Source organism: Salpingoeca rosetta (genome assembly GCF_000188695.1).
Source record: "Salpingoeca rosetta unplaced genomic scaffold supercont1.13, whole genome shotgun sequence".
NCBI lineage: Eukaryota > Choanoflagellata > Craspedida > Salpingoecidae > Salpingoeca > Salpingoeca rosetta.
The window spans coordinates 193,832-211,362 of record NW_004754921.1 but is presented as its reverse complement, the minus strand read 5'-3'; the positions used below and the strand labels follow the sequence as shown (position 1 = coordinate 211,362).

General features: G+C 55.9%; 3 protein-coding genes across 3 annotated transcripts; 1 reads left to right on the top strand and 2 right to left on the bottom strand.

Moving 5' to 3' along the window:
* Positions 1-74: 74 nt before the first annotated feature.
* Positions 75-11,139, bottom strand: PTSG_05477 (uncharacterized protein). Its single transcript, XM_004993289.1, has 21 exons — positions 10,761-11,139; positions 10,343-10,423; positions 10,026-10,157; positions 9,719-9,876; positions 9,431-9,508; positions 8,985-9,158; positions 8,701-8,779; positions 8,325-8,515; positions 7,767-8,042; positions 7,178-7,509; positions 6,179-6,844; positions 5,488-5,876; positions 4,860-5,143; positions 4,393-4,455; positions 3,720-4,100; positions 3,378-3,554; positions 2,620-3,142; positions 2,364-2,466; positions 1,369-2,171; positions 876-1,110; positions 75-672 (listed from the first exon to the last, which is right to left on the bottom strand). The coding sequence occupies exons 1-21, from the start codon at positions 10,981-10,983 to the stop codon at positions 456-458; spliced, it is 5,565 nt and encodes a 1,854-aa protein (XP_004993346.1). The 5' UTR covers positions 10,984-11,139; the 3' UTR covers positions 75-455.
* A 325-nt stretch (positions 11,140-11,464) lies between these two features.
* Positions 11,465-13,989, bottom strand: PTSG_05476 (uncharacterized protein). The gene is made up of 6 exons (XM_004993288.1): positions 13,706-13,989; positions 13,262-13,447; positions 13,023-13,074; positions 12,773-12,817; positions 12,231-12,578; positions 11,465-11,996 (listed from the first exon to the last, which is right to left on the bottom strand). The coding sequence occupies exons 1-6, from the start codon at positions 13,730-13,732 to the stop codon at positions 11,917-11,919; spliced, it is 738 nt and encodes a 245-aa protein (XP_004993345.1). The 5' UTR covers positions 13,733-13,989; the 3' UTR covers positions 11,465-11,916.
* Positions 13,990-14,102: 113 nt separating this feature from the next.
* PTSG_05475 (uncharacterized protein) lies at positions 14,103-16,873 on the top strand. The gene is made up of 5 exons (XM_004993287.1): positions 14,103-14,312; positions 14,605-14,737; positions 15,121-15,239; positions 15,433-15,511; positions 15,805-16,873. Exons 1-5 carry the CDS (start codon positions 14,157-14,159, stop codon positions 16,809-16,811), a joined length of 1,494 nt encoding a protein of 497 aa, XP_004993344.1. The 5' UTR covers positions 14,103-14,156; the 3' UTR covers positions 16,812-16,873.
* The last annotated feature ends 658 nt before the right edge of the window (positions 16,874-17,531 follow it).

Genomic DNA, 17,531 nt, shown 5'->3' with positions numbered 1-17,531 from the left:
CACCTTTCGACACGTTCATCCGTTTTGTCCCTTATTGCTTGACATTTCATGCTGCGTTGTGTGTGTGTGTGTGTATTCTCACCAATGACGTGTGATGTGACGCTCATCGCGGCACGTGTACAGCAACAGTCAGCCACTGCTTCGCTTGAACGCGTTTATTTGCACACTTTTTGCTTGTCACTGACCAAGACCAATACACGACAAGCAAACCAGCGCTGCGTGCATGCAAACGAGAACACGATGCAACCACGTTGCTTTCTGGACTGTTGGTGGTGAGCGCGTGCTTTCCGCACGTGCTGGTGCAGAGCTGGATGGCACAGCACGATCCACGCACGCACACACTTACATGCATGCACTCACACACACACCACACCCATGCACCCACCACACATCACACACACCACACACACATGCAAGACGCAACACAATACACAACGTTCATCCCTTGTTGCATCCTAGGAGAAGCGAGAGGAGCGCGCCTGGAGTCTGCGGTCTCGTGTTGGCGTTGTCATTGTCGGCCGCACAACACCCGCACCCGCGGTCGTCGTGGCTGGCGCTGCTGTGGTCGTCTTGCCCAGCTTGGTTGGGGTTGCGCGTGTCATGGCGGACGTGCGCGGAATGCGAGACACGAGCTGCAGCGGCGATCCAAAGCGCGAAAACGCGCCACGTTGTCTGGTTGTTGTGTTGGTTGCGGCGGTGGTTGTCGTTTGCGGTGGTGGTAGTGGTGGTGAGCAGGATGAGACACAAAGGAGGAGACGGCACGAGCGCAGTCGCAGCACCGTCACACACACACACACACACACACACACACACACACACACACGCACACGGAGAAAGGATTGCTTGCACAAGGTCAAGCACAAACGTGAACTTACGGCGATTGGGGGCCAACGTAGAGGCTCTGGTTTGGGTCGCGAGGGGGAATGGACGGAAGATGCAGCACAAGCAGCAGAATGATGCAGAAGAGGAAGAACAGCACCACATACACCCACAGCGGCCACGAGTTGTCTGGCGGCGAGGGGGTAGACGGTGCTGCGCCCGTGCTCTGGTCCATCGTAATCACGCCGTGCTGGTCGCTGGTCGCTGCTGGCGGTGCACGCGTCGGTGGCGCTGTGTTGACACCATGGATGACGGAAGAGCACGAAGCAAGGATGTATCGCGGGTTTGTTGTTCAAAGCAAAGAGGAAACACATGCAAGCATGTGAGTGGGCAGTCAACATCCACGCCAAAGAAGAACACACACACACACACACACACACAACGCGTACACACACCCACACAACGCGTACACACACCCACACAACGCGTACACACACCCACACACACACGTACACCCGCACAACACGCACAACACCGCATCATCAGCACCTTCGGGCTCAGGCTCGTCGAGGACGGCGACGGACACGGCGTGGCGCTGCTGCGTGTACTTGTTGAAGACAACCAGCGTGTGCTCGCGTGCAGAAGCAATCATGCGCTCAACCGTGACAACCGCCTCAGCCTGCGCCTGCATCACAAACGTGATGCGCAGCGAGGCCGAGGTGAAGTACTGCCGGTCGCTGGTCGAGCCCGCGTCCGGCAGCAGCGAGTTGCTGTCAACCTCCACGCCAAGCTGCGACAGGTCAAGCACTTGTCGCACACGCAGCGTGGCAGCGGAGGCAAGCCGGCTGCCGAGCGAAACAACAGAGGACTCCACGTGGAAGGCGGGGGCGGCAGTCACAGCGGTGCGCGCAACCACGGCTGTGGAGGATGATGAAGAAGACGAAGTGGCAAGCGGAGAGACCGTGGCCGTGACGACAAGTGGAGACGCAGAGAGCACATCGTTGGAGGAAACGGTAATCTGGCAGGCGTGCTTGCCGCTCGCAGCGTCAAACGCGGGTGCGACCGAGAGGTGTGGGTGGCCCTCAGCAGCACACGTCACCTTGGCCATGGGCTGGAAGCCTTTGCCCTGGCACGCCGGGATGAGCGAGAAGTTGGCACCGCTGCGGCTGTGATACGACAAGCGCAGCGAAAACGCGTTGCTGGCCTCCAGGTTGGTGATGAACGCGGGCTGGGCAACAAAGCGGGCGGCGGCAATAGGGCGGCTGCGCAGGCTGCCCTTTGCAATGCCCTGCGCCGTCGTGCGCGAGATCTCGGTCTCGCCCTCGCTGTGGATCGTGACGTGGCCTGGCGGCCTGGCGCGTGAAGGTGTGTGGGGGTGTGGGGTGTGGGGAGGGGGGACGAGGAAGGGAAGCAAGATGAGATGCAAGGCTGTGTGTAGGGGAGGGGAGTTGATGGACACACACGGAGAGAAAACAACAACCGATTGGCGCGCACACAAACAAACAAACAAACAAACAAACAAACAAACAAACAAAACAGCGCACTTGACGGTAGCGACGGCTGGGCTGGATGAGGCCCAGGTGGCGTTGCGAGACGCCTCGGATGGAGGGAAGCAGAAGGACGAGCCAACAGGCACAGTTACGTCACCTGCAGACGTGGTGCGGGGTGGTGAGCGAGTGGTATTGGACGACACTCAAAACTATGCATAACAACAATGTACAAACGGCAGATTGGAGAGGCCACCAGAATGCGACGCAACCACGCGCAACCAAAACAAGAAAGAGCAGTGGCATGGCTGACTTGGGTTGAGCTGGGACGTGACCAGGACGCGGAAGTAGTTGCTGACGGGCGAGTTGTGCACAGACACTCGCAAGAGCGCCTCTCCCTTGCCCGTGGCCGTGACAATCAGCTCATTGCTCGAGTGCATGCGCACACGCGCAACGGACTTGTCGACAAACGCCTGCACGTCAATGCCATCCGTGTACACGAGTGGGCGGCCCGTCATGTCTTGCAGCACAACACGGATGATGCAGTGTGAGCCGAGGGTGAGGTGGTGGCAGCTTGGCTCGGGCTCCAGCGACAAGTGGCGCACGCGGTCAACGTGCAGACTGGCGGCGGCACGCTGCAGCACCACCCCGTCAACAACGTGCATGACGGCAACAACAACATCCTCCCGCTCGTCTGCGGTGGTGATAGTGCCGTCGGGGGCAATGGTGGAGCGCACGGGGCCGGAGGGCGCAGGCGACGCAGCAAACAGCTCATACTGCACATCCCGCTTGTGGGAGAAGGACACCGGCAGCTGGAAGCGTGCAGACGTTGGGACCTGCGAAAACGGTGGAGCATGTGTGTGTGTGTGTGTGTGCGTGTGCGTGCGTGCGTGCGTGTGTGTGTGTGTGTGTATGTGTGTGTGTGTGAGTGAGCGGGGGTGTCGTGATGGCCTTCACAGGAGCAGATTCACAGACCATTGAATGAACAAGAAGGCAAGAACACGTGTATGTTCAGACTGACACACACACAGGCAAACGAAGCGGCAACAACACGTGAATGGTGGCGCTTACGATGAAATCTGGGCCGGCAGGGAGACGGAGGCGGGAGAAGACAGTGAGGTCAAACGAAGCGGCGATGGTGGACGAGGGTGCACGGCAGTAAGCCGACGCGCACGGTGCAGACACTGTCACGCGAACAACACCCTCAGCATGGGCAACTGCAGCCGCGTAAAACTCCTCAGTGTCCTCCTAAAAAGATCAAGAACACGAGCAGGCAGTGAGGCGAACACAAAGCAAGCCACACACGGAGTCACAGAGAGTGTATGTGTGCGTGTGTGCGTGTGTTTGTGTGTGCGTGTGTGCGTGGGTGTGTGTGTGTGTCACAAAGCCGCAATTGCCACTCAGTTGACGTACGCCCTCGTGTCGGAAGAGGGAGTGTGTGCTGAGGACAGTGGGGTCATCGGAGGTCCAGGTCATGCTGGCAATGGACTGCCCGCTCAAAATGTCCTCGTCGCCGTGTCGCAGCGTCGCATACGCCTCGACGACACTGCCGACCACCATGTACCGCGACGGAAAGCGAATGTGCAGACCCGTTGCAAGAACAACCTTCACCAGCACCGTGTCCGTGCTCAGGGCAACCGTTGGGTCTTCCCCAAAAACGGTGGCTGTGAGCGACGTCTCACCAACAGTGCGCCCGCACACAAGCCCGTGCGTCGACACGCTGGCGTAGTTGCTGTTGTCGGTGTGGAAGCGCACAGACACATGCCCATATGTCGGCTTGTTCTGCACCTCAACCTGAGCACATAACATCATGTCACATCACAAAGCGGGTGCATGAGCAACAGCGTCGTGACACGTCTGCAACGTGCATTTGTGCGATGACACTGCGTGTGTGGTTTGTGTGGTTTGTTCTGTGTGTGTTGTGTAGTGGACTGAATGTGTGTGTGTTTGTGTTTGTTTTTGTGTGTGTATGAATGTGTGTGTGTTGTGTTGTGTACTGAATGTGTGTGTGTTTGTGTTTGTTTTTGTGTGTGTATGAATGTGTGTGTGTGGTCGACACGCATTGAGAATGCGTGTGTGAAAGTACCTGGAAGCAGGAGCCTGGGAGGAGCAGAAGACGGCGTGGGGACAGGCGGAGCGCATCAAAAACCTGTTTGGCGCACGTCGTTGAACCACTTGTTAGTTGGAGAAGGGATCATTCTGGGGATATGGCGAGGCTGGAGGGGTTCACACACGAACAACAACAACAACAACAACAACAACAACAACAACAACAACAACTTAAACAACTTAAACAACAACAACAACTTAAACAACAACAACAACAACAACAACTTAAACAACAACAACAACTTAAACAACAACAACAACAACAACAACAACAACAACAACAACAACAACTTAAACAACAACAACAACAACAACAACAACAACTTAAACAACAACAACAACAACTTAAACAACAACAACAACTTGTACAACAACAACTTAAACAACAACAACAACTTAAACAACAACAACAACGATGATGACACGGCGCATGCGTATGCTGACCTCAATGGTGTAGTTGCCAGACGAGAGCGTGTACGCTGCGCCGTGCAGTGGTTGGATGGCTGCGGAGAACCGCACCTTTGCCAGGCCCGTCTCAACACCCTCCACCTGGAACAGCCAGCCACCACAGCCGCCGTTGCCGCCACGCCCGGTGTTGCTGGTTGTGTCTGCGGGGCCAATGGGCCGCAGCTGCACGTGCGTATCGTCTTCCTCCTCTGCAAACACAACGAGCGGGTAGGCGCTTGCAGGCATGCTCCGGCCCTGCTTGTCAAACAGGCACAGCTCCGCTGGTGTTCCATTAGGTTGACCGTGTTTGGTTGTGTTGTGTGTTGAATAGCGTGAGTTGGTGTCGTGTGAATGTCACGAGTGTGTGTTTCGTGCGTTTGTTTGTTTGTTTGTTTGTTTGTTTGTGCCGTGTGCGTATGGTGAGTGTGTGACCGTGCAAACTCGTGTGCAATCGTCAGCCCAAACAACACAAGTGACAAAAAACGCTCAGAACCATAGCATACAGCACACACGCATAACACACATCTAAACTCAGCGTTCGCATGAATAGTCTGCAAACAGCATGCACACACCACGCTGCAACCACACACACACACACAAACACATACACACATGTGCAACAGACCTGTGGTGGAGGCGCCGACTTGAAGCTTGTTCTGGATGTTGGCCGTAAAGTGGTGGGCGGGCACAACCTCCACCGCAACCTGCGTGGACACCGTGCGAGGCAGCAGGCACTCATCCTCAACCTTTAGCTTGCCGCTGCCCTTGGCCTTGCCGTCCACAACCAGCGTCGTGTTGGCAACGCGGGCAGCCACAACGCGCGTGGTGTTGTGCACCTTGAACACGCCCGATCCGCCTACAACGGGCACAGACACGCGAGCATCGCGCACATCGGCGAGGACAACGCGTGCAGGGGAGGTGGTGATGGCCGGGCGCGGCTCAAGGAACAGGTGGCTGGATACCCGCTGGTCGCGGTGGCCTTTGGTCGACACTTGCACCTTTGCACGCGCAGAGCTGGGGTGTGCATGTTGAGAGTTGGGGGATGTGTGCGTGGTGAGAAAAGGTGTGTGTATGCAGAGAGAGCGAGAGAGAGCGAGAGTGTGTGTGCGTATGAAGGTTGTGTGTGTGTGTGTGGATAGAAACGTTGAGTGAGGGACGATGGCAGGGCGGAAAACAACGCAGCTCGACTCAACAACCAACGCAGATACATGTACACACTCACTCACACATGCAAGACATCCTTCCAAGAGATGCAACAACAACTGGCACGCCCCTACGTCCCACGACACGTCCCACGACAGCACAGGTCAACGGACCCTGATGGGGTGACTGCGGTGTGTGCCGTTGTTGGAGCGATGGCCATATCCGAGGCCGTGTTAGTCCACGAGTACTCAATTGTGCTGGCGTTGTTGTACGTGCGCGAGTTGAAAAACGGCTGCACATACACGGGGCACTCCTTGCCTGCAAGCACCAAGTACACCGAGTCCTGGTGCGAGCACGCTGGGTTCTCTGCAACGTCCTCCAGGTCAAAGTCGAGACGTGCGACGACGTGTGACGGCCGCTCGCAGCAAAACTGCGCTGTGTCCTCCTCCATCACGCCAAAGTACGGATGTGCCGAGCTGGGCTGGTTGCCAACACGCACCGTCAGCGTCTGACACCCCGTCTTGACGCACGTCACGGTGAAGGCGGTTGTGGCTGCGTCGCCCTGCCCGCTAACACCCACGGCATCCTCGCTGGCGGGGACGAGGTCACGGGTGTGGAGGGAGAGGAGCGGGGGGAAGGGCCGCGGGCCGCCGGTGAAGCGGATGGTGTGCGCAGCGCCAGGCGACACAAGCACGTCCTTGTCATCCGGGTGGATGGCCAGGCGACGGTGGGCGCTGAGGTCCGCGGTGGCAGAGAGCTTGTCCCACGTGACAGTGATGGTGGCCCGCTCGGGCTGGGACGCGCGCAGGACGATGCACGCGCATCGGGCATCCCCGCACCTGAAGAAGAAGATAATGGAACAAAACGAAGAAAAAGAAAAAAGAAAACACACACACATACATATGGCGCAAGCGTCGCGTTGGAGATGCAATGTGAAGTGAACGACAGGTGCAGCGTGAGTGCTGGTGGAGAACGACAAGCGTGAATGGGAGGGACGACAGAGAACCACTTGTAGCGAGAGAGACAACCAACGCACGCACACATGCACACACGCACACGCACACGCACACAACATACAGCATTCTAACGACATGACCACCACGACTTTCGTTGCCAAGACAAACACTAATCGCCCCGCCCCTCCTCCATTCCAACAATCGACTCGCGCGTACTTGGTGTCCCGCTTGACAAAGGCGGCGGAGGAGAGGGACCAGGTGGGGACGAGGTGGCTGCAGCGGTCAAACACGTTTCCTTCGTCGTCAAGAAACTCCACGTGCAAGGTGATGTCGCTGCCAATGGCGGCGTCGCGCGGGCCCGGGACAAAGCGCAGCGCCGACGGGTACACCACGTCCACGCTCGCATACCCGGCAATCTCAGACTGCAGGCGGTCGTAAGCGGCAATGGTGGCGGCGCCAAAGCCAACGGGGACAACGCGGCCCTCAGACACGTGCGCAACGCGGCTCGCATCGGAGCTCCACAGGTACGAGCCAGACCCGCCTGTCGCCTACATATGCCCGCAGGCGTGTGCAGTGTGTGTGTGTGTGTGCGTGTTTGTATGTGGGAGAAAGATAGTTAAAACAGGGAATGACACAGGAAGGGTGAGCATGAAAGGGACAAATCAACGTGACAACACAAACACACACACACATACGCACACACACACACACACAAACACACACACACACACAAGCATAAGCACGCACGCACAAAGCACACATCCACCCACACGAGATGATGCATAACACAAGCGCCCTCGTGTACCTTGAGTTGGATGGAGACAGGGTTGCTTGACTCGTCACTCCACGGGATAACCACGCGATCGGGCGTCACAACAATCGGATCAACAACCCGCACAACGCGCTGTGCAGTGAGGACAGGTGTGCCACTGGCAGCGCCGGCGGTGGTGTCCGGCCCAAAATATGCGGCAGAGAGGTCCGCGGTGCCGACGACAGCAGTGTGGGCGCGGTGCCACGTGTTGTTGGTCGTTGAGTCCTTGAGCGCCACGGCAGGGGCATTGGACGACAGCGAAAACACAAGCTGTACACGTGGTGGTGGTATTGGTGGTGGTGGTATTGGTGGTGGTGGTGGTGGTGGCGGTGGCAGTGAGGGGGGTAAGGATGGTGATATGTGAGCGGAGAACGCAAGAGAAAGAGGGGGAGAGAGAAAGTGTGTGTGTGTGTGTGTGTGTGTGTGTGTGTGTGTGTGACAGACAGACAGACGTGCACAAACAAGCAACACAATAATGAGTCTGTTGAAAAGCAATGGAGAACGAAAGGAGAACGGCAATACCACAAGGCACACCATATCGAGCAAGCACACCTCGTCCGTGTGGATGTGGTTGTTTGAGTCATCGGTGAGGATGAGCGTGGTTGTGTAGTCCGTGTTGACCAGCAGCACGCACGGCGTCTCCAGAAGGTCATCGTTGCACGAGCGGATGGAGATGCGCAGTTTCGTCGGCTCAACAACATGCACAAACGCATTCGCACCCGTCGACGCATCCATCAGCCCGTCTGCACATGCGCGTGCATTGCAAACATATGCATGAGCGTGCGTGTTTGGATGAGTTCGTGCAAAAATGGTGTGAGGAGTGGTGAATGTGATTGCAGAGCAACGCGTGCACACGACGAACCAACAACCAAAAGCAAACCCAACAGGCCAATGATTGCGTGTGCGTGGATGCCTCGTGTGCGCGTACCCTTATCACGGATGTACAGCTTGGCGACGCCGTGCGCCAGGGACTTGACCCGCGACGTGCCGGGAACAACCTCTGCAACCTGTCGTGCGCACCGCAGTGATGTGTATGCGTGTGAGAGAGAGTGTGTGAGGTGTGTGTGAGGTGTGCGTGTGTGTGAGTGAGGTATGTGTGAAGAGTAGCAACGCACATAGGTGCAGTTGCAACACAACAAAACACAGACACGCGTGTGTACGGTTGATCACGCACACACGCACACACACACAGAGCAGCAGCATCATGCGTACCGAGGTGTTTTCGGACTGGAGCGAGTATTTGCCAGACTTGAGGCTGATGTGCTGACCCTGCTGCGTTGTGATGGCAAACGACGACGTCTCGCCAGCCACCGTATACATGTCGGGCGGGTTTATGTTGATGCGCTCCACAATCGCCACAATCGCTTTCGCCTCAACAATATAATCCTGTGTCAGTGAGTAGGTGAGTGAGTGAGTGTGTGTGTGTGATTGTGTGTATGTATGTGAGTGAGTGTGTGAGTGTGTGTGTATGTATGTATGTGAGTGTGTGTGTGTGTATGTGTGCATGTATGTGAGTGAGTGTGGGTGAGTGTGAAGGTGTGAAGGTATTAGGTCAAACGTGCAGCAGCAAGACACACAAAATATAAACAAGACACGTCACCCCTGATCCACTCCCCACCCAAGCCTTATGCCTGCCATGTATGGCCGCGCGAACACACGTTGCTCTGGAAGGAGACGAGGACACAGACGCGACCGGAGTGGGAGGGCTGCACCAGCACTTCATACCCGCGAAGACCCTGCATGGAGCAGCAAACACAGAAAAAAAGGCGTGGTCGCGTGAGCAAGCCAGCCGTGCACGGCAGACACCATCACCACATGCACGAATAGCACGTGTTTACAAGCACCAACAAGCTGTACACAACCACTGCGACCACTGCGACCACCACCACCACAACCACCACAACCATCACTTTGTGGACCAAGACAATGAATGCGACATGAGCGACCTGCGACTCGAGGGCGGTGATCTCTGGCCGGGCGTCGTACTTGACTTCGTTGAAGGTGACAAACCGCAGCCTGGAGGATGCAGACGAGCTCGGCTTGCACGTGGCATCGAGAATCTTCCACGTGAATGGCAGCGACGACAGCGCCGAGAACGTGTTCTCTGCAGTCAACAAGCAGTACAGCGAAGCAAGATACAATGAGCTCAGTTGGGAACCACAAGTGAAATGCACAATGTACACCCGACAACGCCACACACACACACACACACATGCGCACACACCACACACACACACACATACACGCGCGAACCTTCGCTGTCCTGTGCAGAGACGGTGATCTTGAGTGGTGGGTCACCAAGATACATGGTGTGGTCCGTTGTCTCCAGCAGCACATCGTGCAACTGGGCCACGGTCACTTCACAAAACAGCTTCTGATCCGAGGCTACAGCACATGAGCATGAGCATGAGTATGAGCAAGATAGCAAGACAGACACAGCACTGGCGTCAGAAGGTGTTGCCAGTCTTGCAGAGAAGGTAGAGAGGTTGGTGCTGTGTGCTTGAGACTCGACCTCGAACCCATATCACGCGCGCGAGACCTCTTACACGCTCCTCGAATGGTGCACTTACAGACTTCGCGGGCAATGATATCGGCCGACATGCGAGGCCCAGGCCGAGCAATCACCTCCACAGTGGCCCACGTGCTACATTCTACAAGTGTGTGGGAACGTGTATGCGTGAGCATTGTTGGGTGTGAATGTAGGAGAATGCGTTGGGTGTGAATGTAGGAGAATGCGTTGGGTGTGAATGTAGGAGAATGCGTTGGGTGGAAAGAGAGACAGACAGTCGTCGAGACAGATAGTCGTAGTATTCACGTGTGCGTGGCACAGAGAGTGACGACACGACTGGCTGCGTGATGGTAGACAGATCAGAGTGGCTGCTGCACGTCGGCCACTGCGATACAAGAAGCACACGCATATACACATATACACACATACATGCACACACACACATACACACATACACGCACACACGCGCGCGCACGCACTCTGGGATGGCGTGGTCACGGAGATGACGTGAGGCCTGGTGGTGCTCCAGACGAAGCAGCCGCCTGTGGCGGAGATGTTGTGCTGGACGACGGCGGACTTGGTGGGGTAAGGAAGGAGGAGGCGTGGGTCTGACAGGCGGTACTGGTGCAAAGCGGCAACGCTCGTGGTGACCGCAGCCAGCAGTGCCACCAGCACGACGGCTGCCAGTGGCGCGAAACGCATCTGACTGGTATGCGGGTGCACGAGTGAAAGGCAATTGGCGGGCACTTGGAGGGTGGAAGTCGCTTTGGTTGGTTACCCTTGCCTTGTGGTGTGTGTGTGTGTGTGTTGTGGTTGTCAAACAAAACCACGCAGTTGCGACACACTCGCGAGTGAAGCAGGAAGGAAAGAAGGAAAGAAGGGAGGAAGGAAGGAAGGAAGGAAGGGGAGCGATAGGGGAAGGCAGCTGGGCAGGTGGCGGGCGAAGGACGAGCAACGTTCGTTCAGTGTCTCTCGTGTCTCCGCCGTTGCAGTTTGATGATTGATGAACAACATCCACCAATAATCGACAGTGGTGGTTGCCCGTGTGTGTGCATGCGCATGTGTGTCTGAGTGTTGTCGACAACTTGCCCTGCTTGCTTGCTTGCTCGATCGCTCGACCCTTCGCTCCGTTTCACCCACGACACGATACAACACAGCACTTGGCTCTCGCTGTCGCTGGTGGGTTCGTTGTGCTGGGTTTATCCAAACCAACAACAAGGAAACACAACGCAGAAAGAAAAGAAAAATGAAGAGAGAAAAGGCAAAGGAAAGGCAGGACAAGCAAAGAAAGGCACGCGCGTATCAAATCACGCACAGCACACACAAAGACAGTTAGGACCATCACGTAACGTGCATTGAGGTTGCTGATAATGCGTCAAGTCAACAAAAACAAACAAACAAACAAACAAACAAACAAACAAACAAACAAAAAGCAGGCCACAAGACGGGCACAGACATGAGGACGGAAGTTGTTTTTGCGCATCATGATTGTTTGGTGCATGGTTCATGTTTGGATGTTTGTTGCTTGTTGTACACAGGATCACGAGGATGGAAGAGGTGCTGCGTCACCATGGTATCGCCATGGAGTGAATTGCAATTGCAGTCAGCGGTGGGGGGGGGGGGAGGCGGCGGCGGTTAGAGGGCGGCGCGGGCCCGGCGCACGGCGGCCTTTGCGCGCACATATCCGATGATGCCGTGGAAAAAGAGCATCACGCCTGCAATATGATGTGAGTGAGTGGGATGGGGCGGGGACATGAGGATGTGTTACAGCTATGGTTGTGTGCGTGTGTGTGTGTGTGTGGTCTGTGTGTGTGTGTGTGTGTGTGGGTGTGTGTTGTACGTGCGTGTGCGAGGCAATACAACCAAAGCACCTCACAAACACAGGGAACACACACACACACACACCAAACAACACGCACACACACACACACACACCAAACAACACGCACCAAAGAAGAAGAAGAGGCAGCTGATCCACATGTGTGCGCGCGGCGAGTGGCCGTCGTTGTATGCGGGGTCATCGTAGAACACGGCTGTCACGCTGCCGTCGCTGCTGATGGCGGTGGCGTTTGGCGCGGGGCTCGCTGTCGAGGGTGGGCGGTAGATGCCAAACAGGAACATGGAGTCATTGTCGTCGTCCGTGTCACCGCCAACAGACGCAACGTACACGTGGTAGAAGATGACCGAGACCTTGACGAGGGCAAGCCCAAAGCCGGACGTGGCACCGTACCGCCCAGCAATTGTGCTCGACATGAGAAACGCACACAAGAAGCCAATCCCGTTCAACAGGAACGCAACTGCTCGGTGGTGGGTGGTGGGGGTGTGCGAGTGGGCAGGAAGTTTGAAGGGAATTGGTGAGAGAGTGCGCGCAGCAAGGTCAGACAAAGGGTGCACGTGTGATGAAACGAAGCAAGGAAACGTGGATTCAGCCAGCGAGCGAGTAAGACATGGGAAGCAGCAGACACACGTCAGTTTCGCGCCAACAACGCACCAAGGAAGGAGAGGATGAAGGACGCGTCTGTGCCGAGGTAGTGGTCTGCAACCCAAAAAAAAAAAAGTATGCAATGAGGAGGGCGTGAAGGGGGGTGGGAATGAGCAAGGTGGATGTGAGGATGTGAGGATTTGGGGGGGGGAAGGAAGGAAGGGCCAATGTGCACAAAAACACACCACAGACAGACACAGACAGACACGCGCACAGACACACACAAGACGCGCAAACACAGTCACGAACGGGCGCATACCGGCTTCAACCACGGCCTGTGCTGGCGCAGTGGAGGTGCTCCGTTCCTCGTTCTGCCAAGATTTGGAAGGAAGTGGCAAAGCCCGAGCGAGTATGAGGTGGTGTGATGAAGCATACAAATGTTGACAGGCGAAAGCATGTAAGTAGCAGCCGCAGCACAGCACAGCACAACAAATAGCAGCCGCAGCAGAGCTCTCCCCTCCCTAATGCACACATGCATGTGCACATGTGCGAACGTACCGCTTGGCGCTTCATCTCCTGCACTTCTTCGTATGACGGCAACACAAACACGGCGGTAGGCGCCGAGGAGGATGTGTTTGTGGTCTGGCCTGCTGCTGCTTCGTAGGAGGGCAGGGGCTCGTCGTCTGCAACGAGTGGAACTTCCTGTGTGCGCTCGTGTGATGCGTCTGCCTCACTCGAGGGGACCTAACAACAGTTTTGTAAGTGTGTGTGTGTGTGTGTGTGTGTGTGTGTGTGTGATAAATCAGATGATGAAGGCAGAGAAGGAAAGGAGATGCGCCGTAGTATGATTTGATGGTGACAACAACAAACAGCAAACAACGACGACAAGGGACGACAAGGGTCCTTTGTTCACACACGTTCCCCGCCACCAATATTGTGCACACAGAACCGCCCCCCCCCCTCCCACCACCACCACGCTCGCTCGCACTTGTCCGTTCGTACCTGGTGGTAGCGCGGTCCTTGTGGCATGGCCGGTGTTTGTCAAAACAATCAGCTGAGGCTGAGGCTGAAGCAAGCACGGAGACAAGGGAAGCGTGATCGTAATTGTAACAACAACAGCAGGTATGGGGGAAGGAACAAGGGGGTGGAGAACAGAAACAGGTTCGTGTTGTTCTTCATTCAAAGAGAGAGGGAAATCAGAAGCAAGAGCAGAGCGACCGCCACGCAAGACACAAGAAGAAACAAGAGGGAAGGAATTTCGCTGAAAGTCGCGTGATTGGTGCGCGAGATGACGGCATGGTGATGACTCATGACATGTGGTTTCCGTGTGTCGTGTCGCAAGAGAGTTCGAGTTCACCAAAAGATGTAGCTATTTGTCGTTAAAACTTAATTCAGTTTTGCTGGAGGAGACCAGAGAAAAGCAGAGCACGTTGCAGAGCGGAGAAAGGAAAGCATGCAAGGCGGACGCGCGAAACGTGGTGGTCATGGTGGTGGTGCTCACGGCAGTGGTGGTGCTGGTCATGGTGGTGGCAGTGGAAGGATGATGGGCAGGGGAAAGCCACGAAGCACCAAGCAACGCATTCGCGACATTACCCGCCTTCTCTCTCGAGTACGTATCCTTGTTGCTGTTCCGTACTGAGCGCCTGCGTGTGTGCGTGTCTCAGTGTTTTCGAGGCAAGAGGTGGTGCATATGGCGGCACGTGTTGAGAGCTAGCACACACGACAAACGATCGCGCAAATGTGTGCGTGTGTATGTGCGTGTATATGTGTGTATGTGTGTATATGCGTGTGTATTTGCACCGATTTCTCACTTCCTCACACACCTGCATGCACGCACACACACGCACACACACACACACACACGCACACACACACGCACACACACACACGCACGCACACAGCCTGGGCTGCCGGAAACCATTCGAGCTGAGCAAGAGCGTCTGCTGGAAGGACTCAAGGCCCAAAATGAGGAGCACAAGCGTATCGAGCGAGAGCGCCGATTCGCAACTAAATACAAGAAGATCAAGTTCATCGGTCAGTCAGCGCCCTTGTTCTCCACTGGTTTGCTTGATGGCAAGAAAATGCGCACGGCTGCCGGCGCAACAGTGTGCATCTCTCACTCACTCTCCCACTCTCTTACTCTTTGACACACTCACTCACACACTCACTCACTCACTCACTCACACACTCACTCGCACACACTCTCTCACTCACACACTCTCTCACTCACACACTCTCTCACTCTCTCTCTCTCTCTCTCTCTCTCTCTCTCTCTCTCTCTCTCTCTCTCTCTCTCTCTCTCTCTCTCTCTCTCTCTCTCTCTCTCTCTCTCTCTCTCTCTCTCTCTTTCTGTTCAACCCGAAATATAACACACGGCTGCTGCCATGCACGACATGTGGTGGTGCGTGTATGTGCAGAGCGACGAAAGCTGGAGCGTCTGCTGAAACGGCTGCAGAAGCAGGCCACAGAAGGAGCCCTCACAGAGGAGCAGCTCAGCGAAAAACAACTCATCGAAACAAAGCTCAAATATGTCGCGGTCAGTGCATGCAAGCCTGCGTGTATGTGTGTATATGTATGTGTGTGTTGGCTTGTGCATGTGAACGTTCGTGGGCGCACTTGAAGATGCTGAGGTGCATGCGAAAGACCCATGTGCCAGACACCACCATCACCACCACCACCACCACCACCACTGACTTTCCTTGTTCACATCGACGCTGCTGTGATTGCAGTTCTTCCCTGCCGATGAGAAGTACATCTCTGTTATCAAGGAAGCCGCCAGCATGCCTCCCGCGAGCGTCAAGCGCCGAGGTGACACACACTCTCTCCCGCTCACCACACGATGTTGTTCACCGCAACAAACGCGCGCACACACACACACACACAACGCATCCACATACACACTCACACGCGCACCACACATACCGCACAACACACAATGCATCCACATACACACACAACGCATCCACATACACACTCACACGCACACCACACAACACACCTCTTCCTCACACCTGTGTCCAACCCCTCAACCCCACCCCCACCACCACCACCACACCCCCCCCCCACACACACACACACATCACACAAACACGTGTGCGAAGACGAGCTGCTTGCGGCGCTGGGCGGGGAGCCGCTGCCGAGCGACGATCCCGTGGAGCGCATGAAGCAGCGACTCAAGGCAGCGCGCCGGTTGCAGGCATACGAAGCCCGAATGCACCGGAACACGGGTAGTGGTGCTGGCGATGAGGGTGCAGACAACGACGAGCAGCAGCAGCAGCAACAGCAGCAGCAGCAGCAGCAGCAGCGCGCCAAGAACAAGCAAACACAACGCAAGGGCAAACAGGATGGGAATGAAGACGGTAATGATGAAGACGAGAAAGAAGAAGCTGACACAAGCAGCAACGAAGATGAAGAAGACACCAGCAGTGGCAGCGGCGGCAGCAGTGGCAGCAGTGAAGATGATAGCGATGACAGCGATGAGGAAGATGCGGAAGAGCGTGGTAGCGGTGACGCAAGACGGGCACGTGTTGTTCGCGACGAGTCGCTGGCGGCCGGGGAAGACGAGCCAGAGGAGGAGGTGTACCCGACATACGCGCGCGCCAAGGCACGTGGTGGCAACAGAAACTCCACAGCTGCCAAGAAGAAGCAGGGCGGCCACAGGGGTGCTGGTGGTAAGCGGACCGCTGCCGCTGCACACGGTGGTAACGGTGGCGCTGGCAGTGCTGGTGGTGGTGATGGCAATGATGGTGGCGATGGTGGTGATGGTGGTGGCGATGGTGGTGGTCATGGTGGTCGGGCACACGGCAACAAACGCACGGACACGGTGAGTCACGTGGTGTATGGTGGCAGCAGCGATGGTGGCAGTGACGGCGACGACGACGACGACGACGACGAAGACGACGCTTTCTTTGCAGGTGGAGAGCAGGAAGCGAAGAAGTTCAAGCCATATCTGCTCGAGGAGGATGCTGCACGCGTCGAGGCTATTGCACAACAGCAGCAGCACAGGTCTGGCACCAGCACTGGCGGTGATGGTGGTGGCGACGGAGAAGAGCAGAAGAAGAAAAAGCGTAAACGCAAGCGTGCCCGACGCAGGAAGAACGCAGACTAGATCTCCCCGATACGCCTTTGTGTGTGTGTGTGTGTGTGTGTGTGTGTGTGTCTGTCTGTCTGTCTGTCTGTCTGTCTGCGTGTGTGTGTGTGTGCGTCCTTTTTCTGTGTGCATACGCTTGGTATCTGCGTGTGCACATTGACGTTGACGAGAAGAGATGTCTGTAATGTTTGGTGTGAGCGATGGTGGCCTCGTGCGATTCCGCGCCATCATATGGCTGCACGTCGGTGTCATTGATCACGACCATCAGCCACCACACGAACTCCCTCCTCCCCCCCCCCACCATGTGTGTAGTTCTTTCTTCTTTTCTTGTATTGTCTTCGTTGGACAGCTCCTCAGCTTCGTATATTGATTGGTGTGGTGTTTGCAAGCTTGTTTCAGTGCAATACACCCGAGCACCTGTGCAGTTTGCCTACACAATACATACAAAACCTATCCGTAACCCCGTAACTGGGAGTCGTACTTATTGACACACAAGAGAGAGAGAGAGAGCGAGAGGCGCAAGCATCATGAATTCTACCGTAACATAACATAACATCAATAAAGCAGACACGATGCTCCCTTTCCCTCCTCCCCTCCCCCTCATTCATAGCTTATTGAACCCTTGAGCCGTGTTGTGCATGCAGAGCTAACTACCAAAACGGATGCACAGCACCACCACCACTCTTGCCTATCTGAGTATCTGTCTGGCTCCACGCGCACGCTCGCGCGCACGCTCGC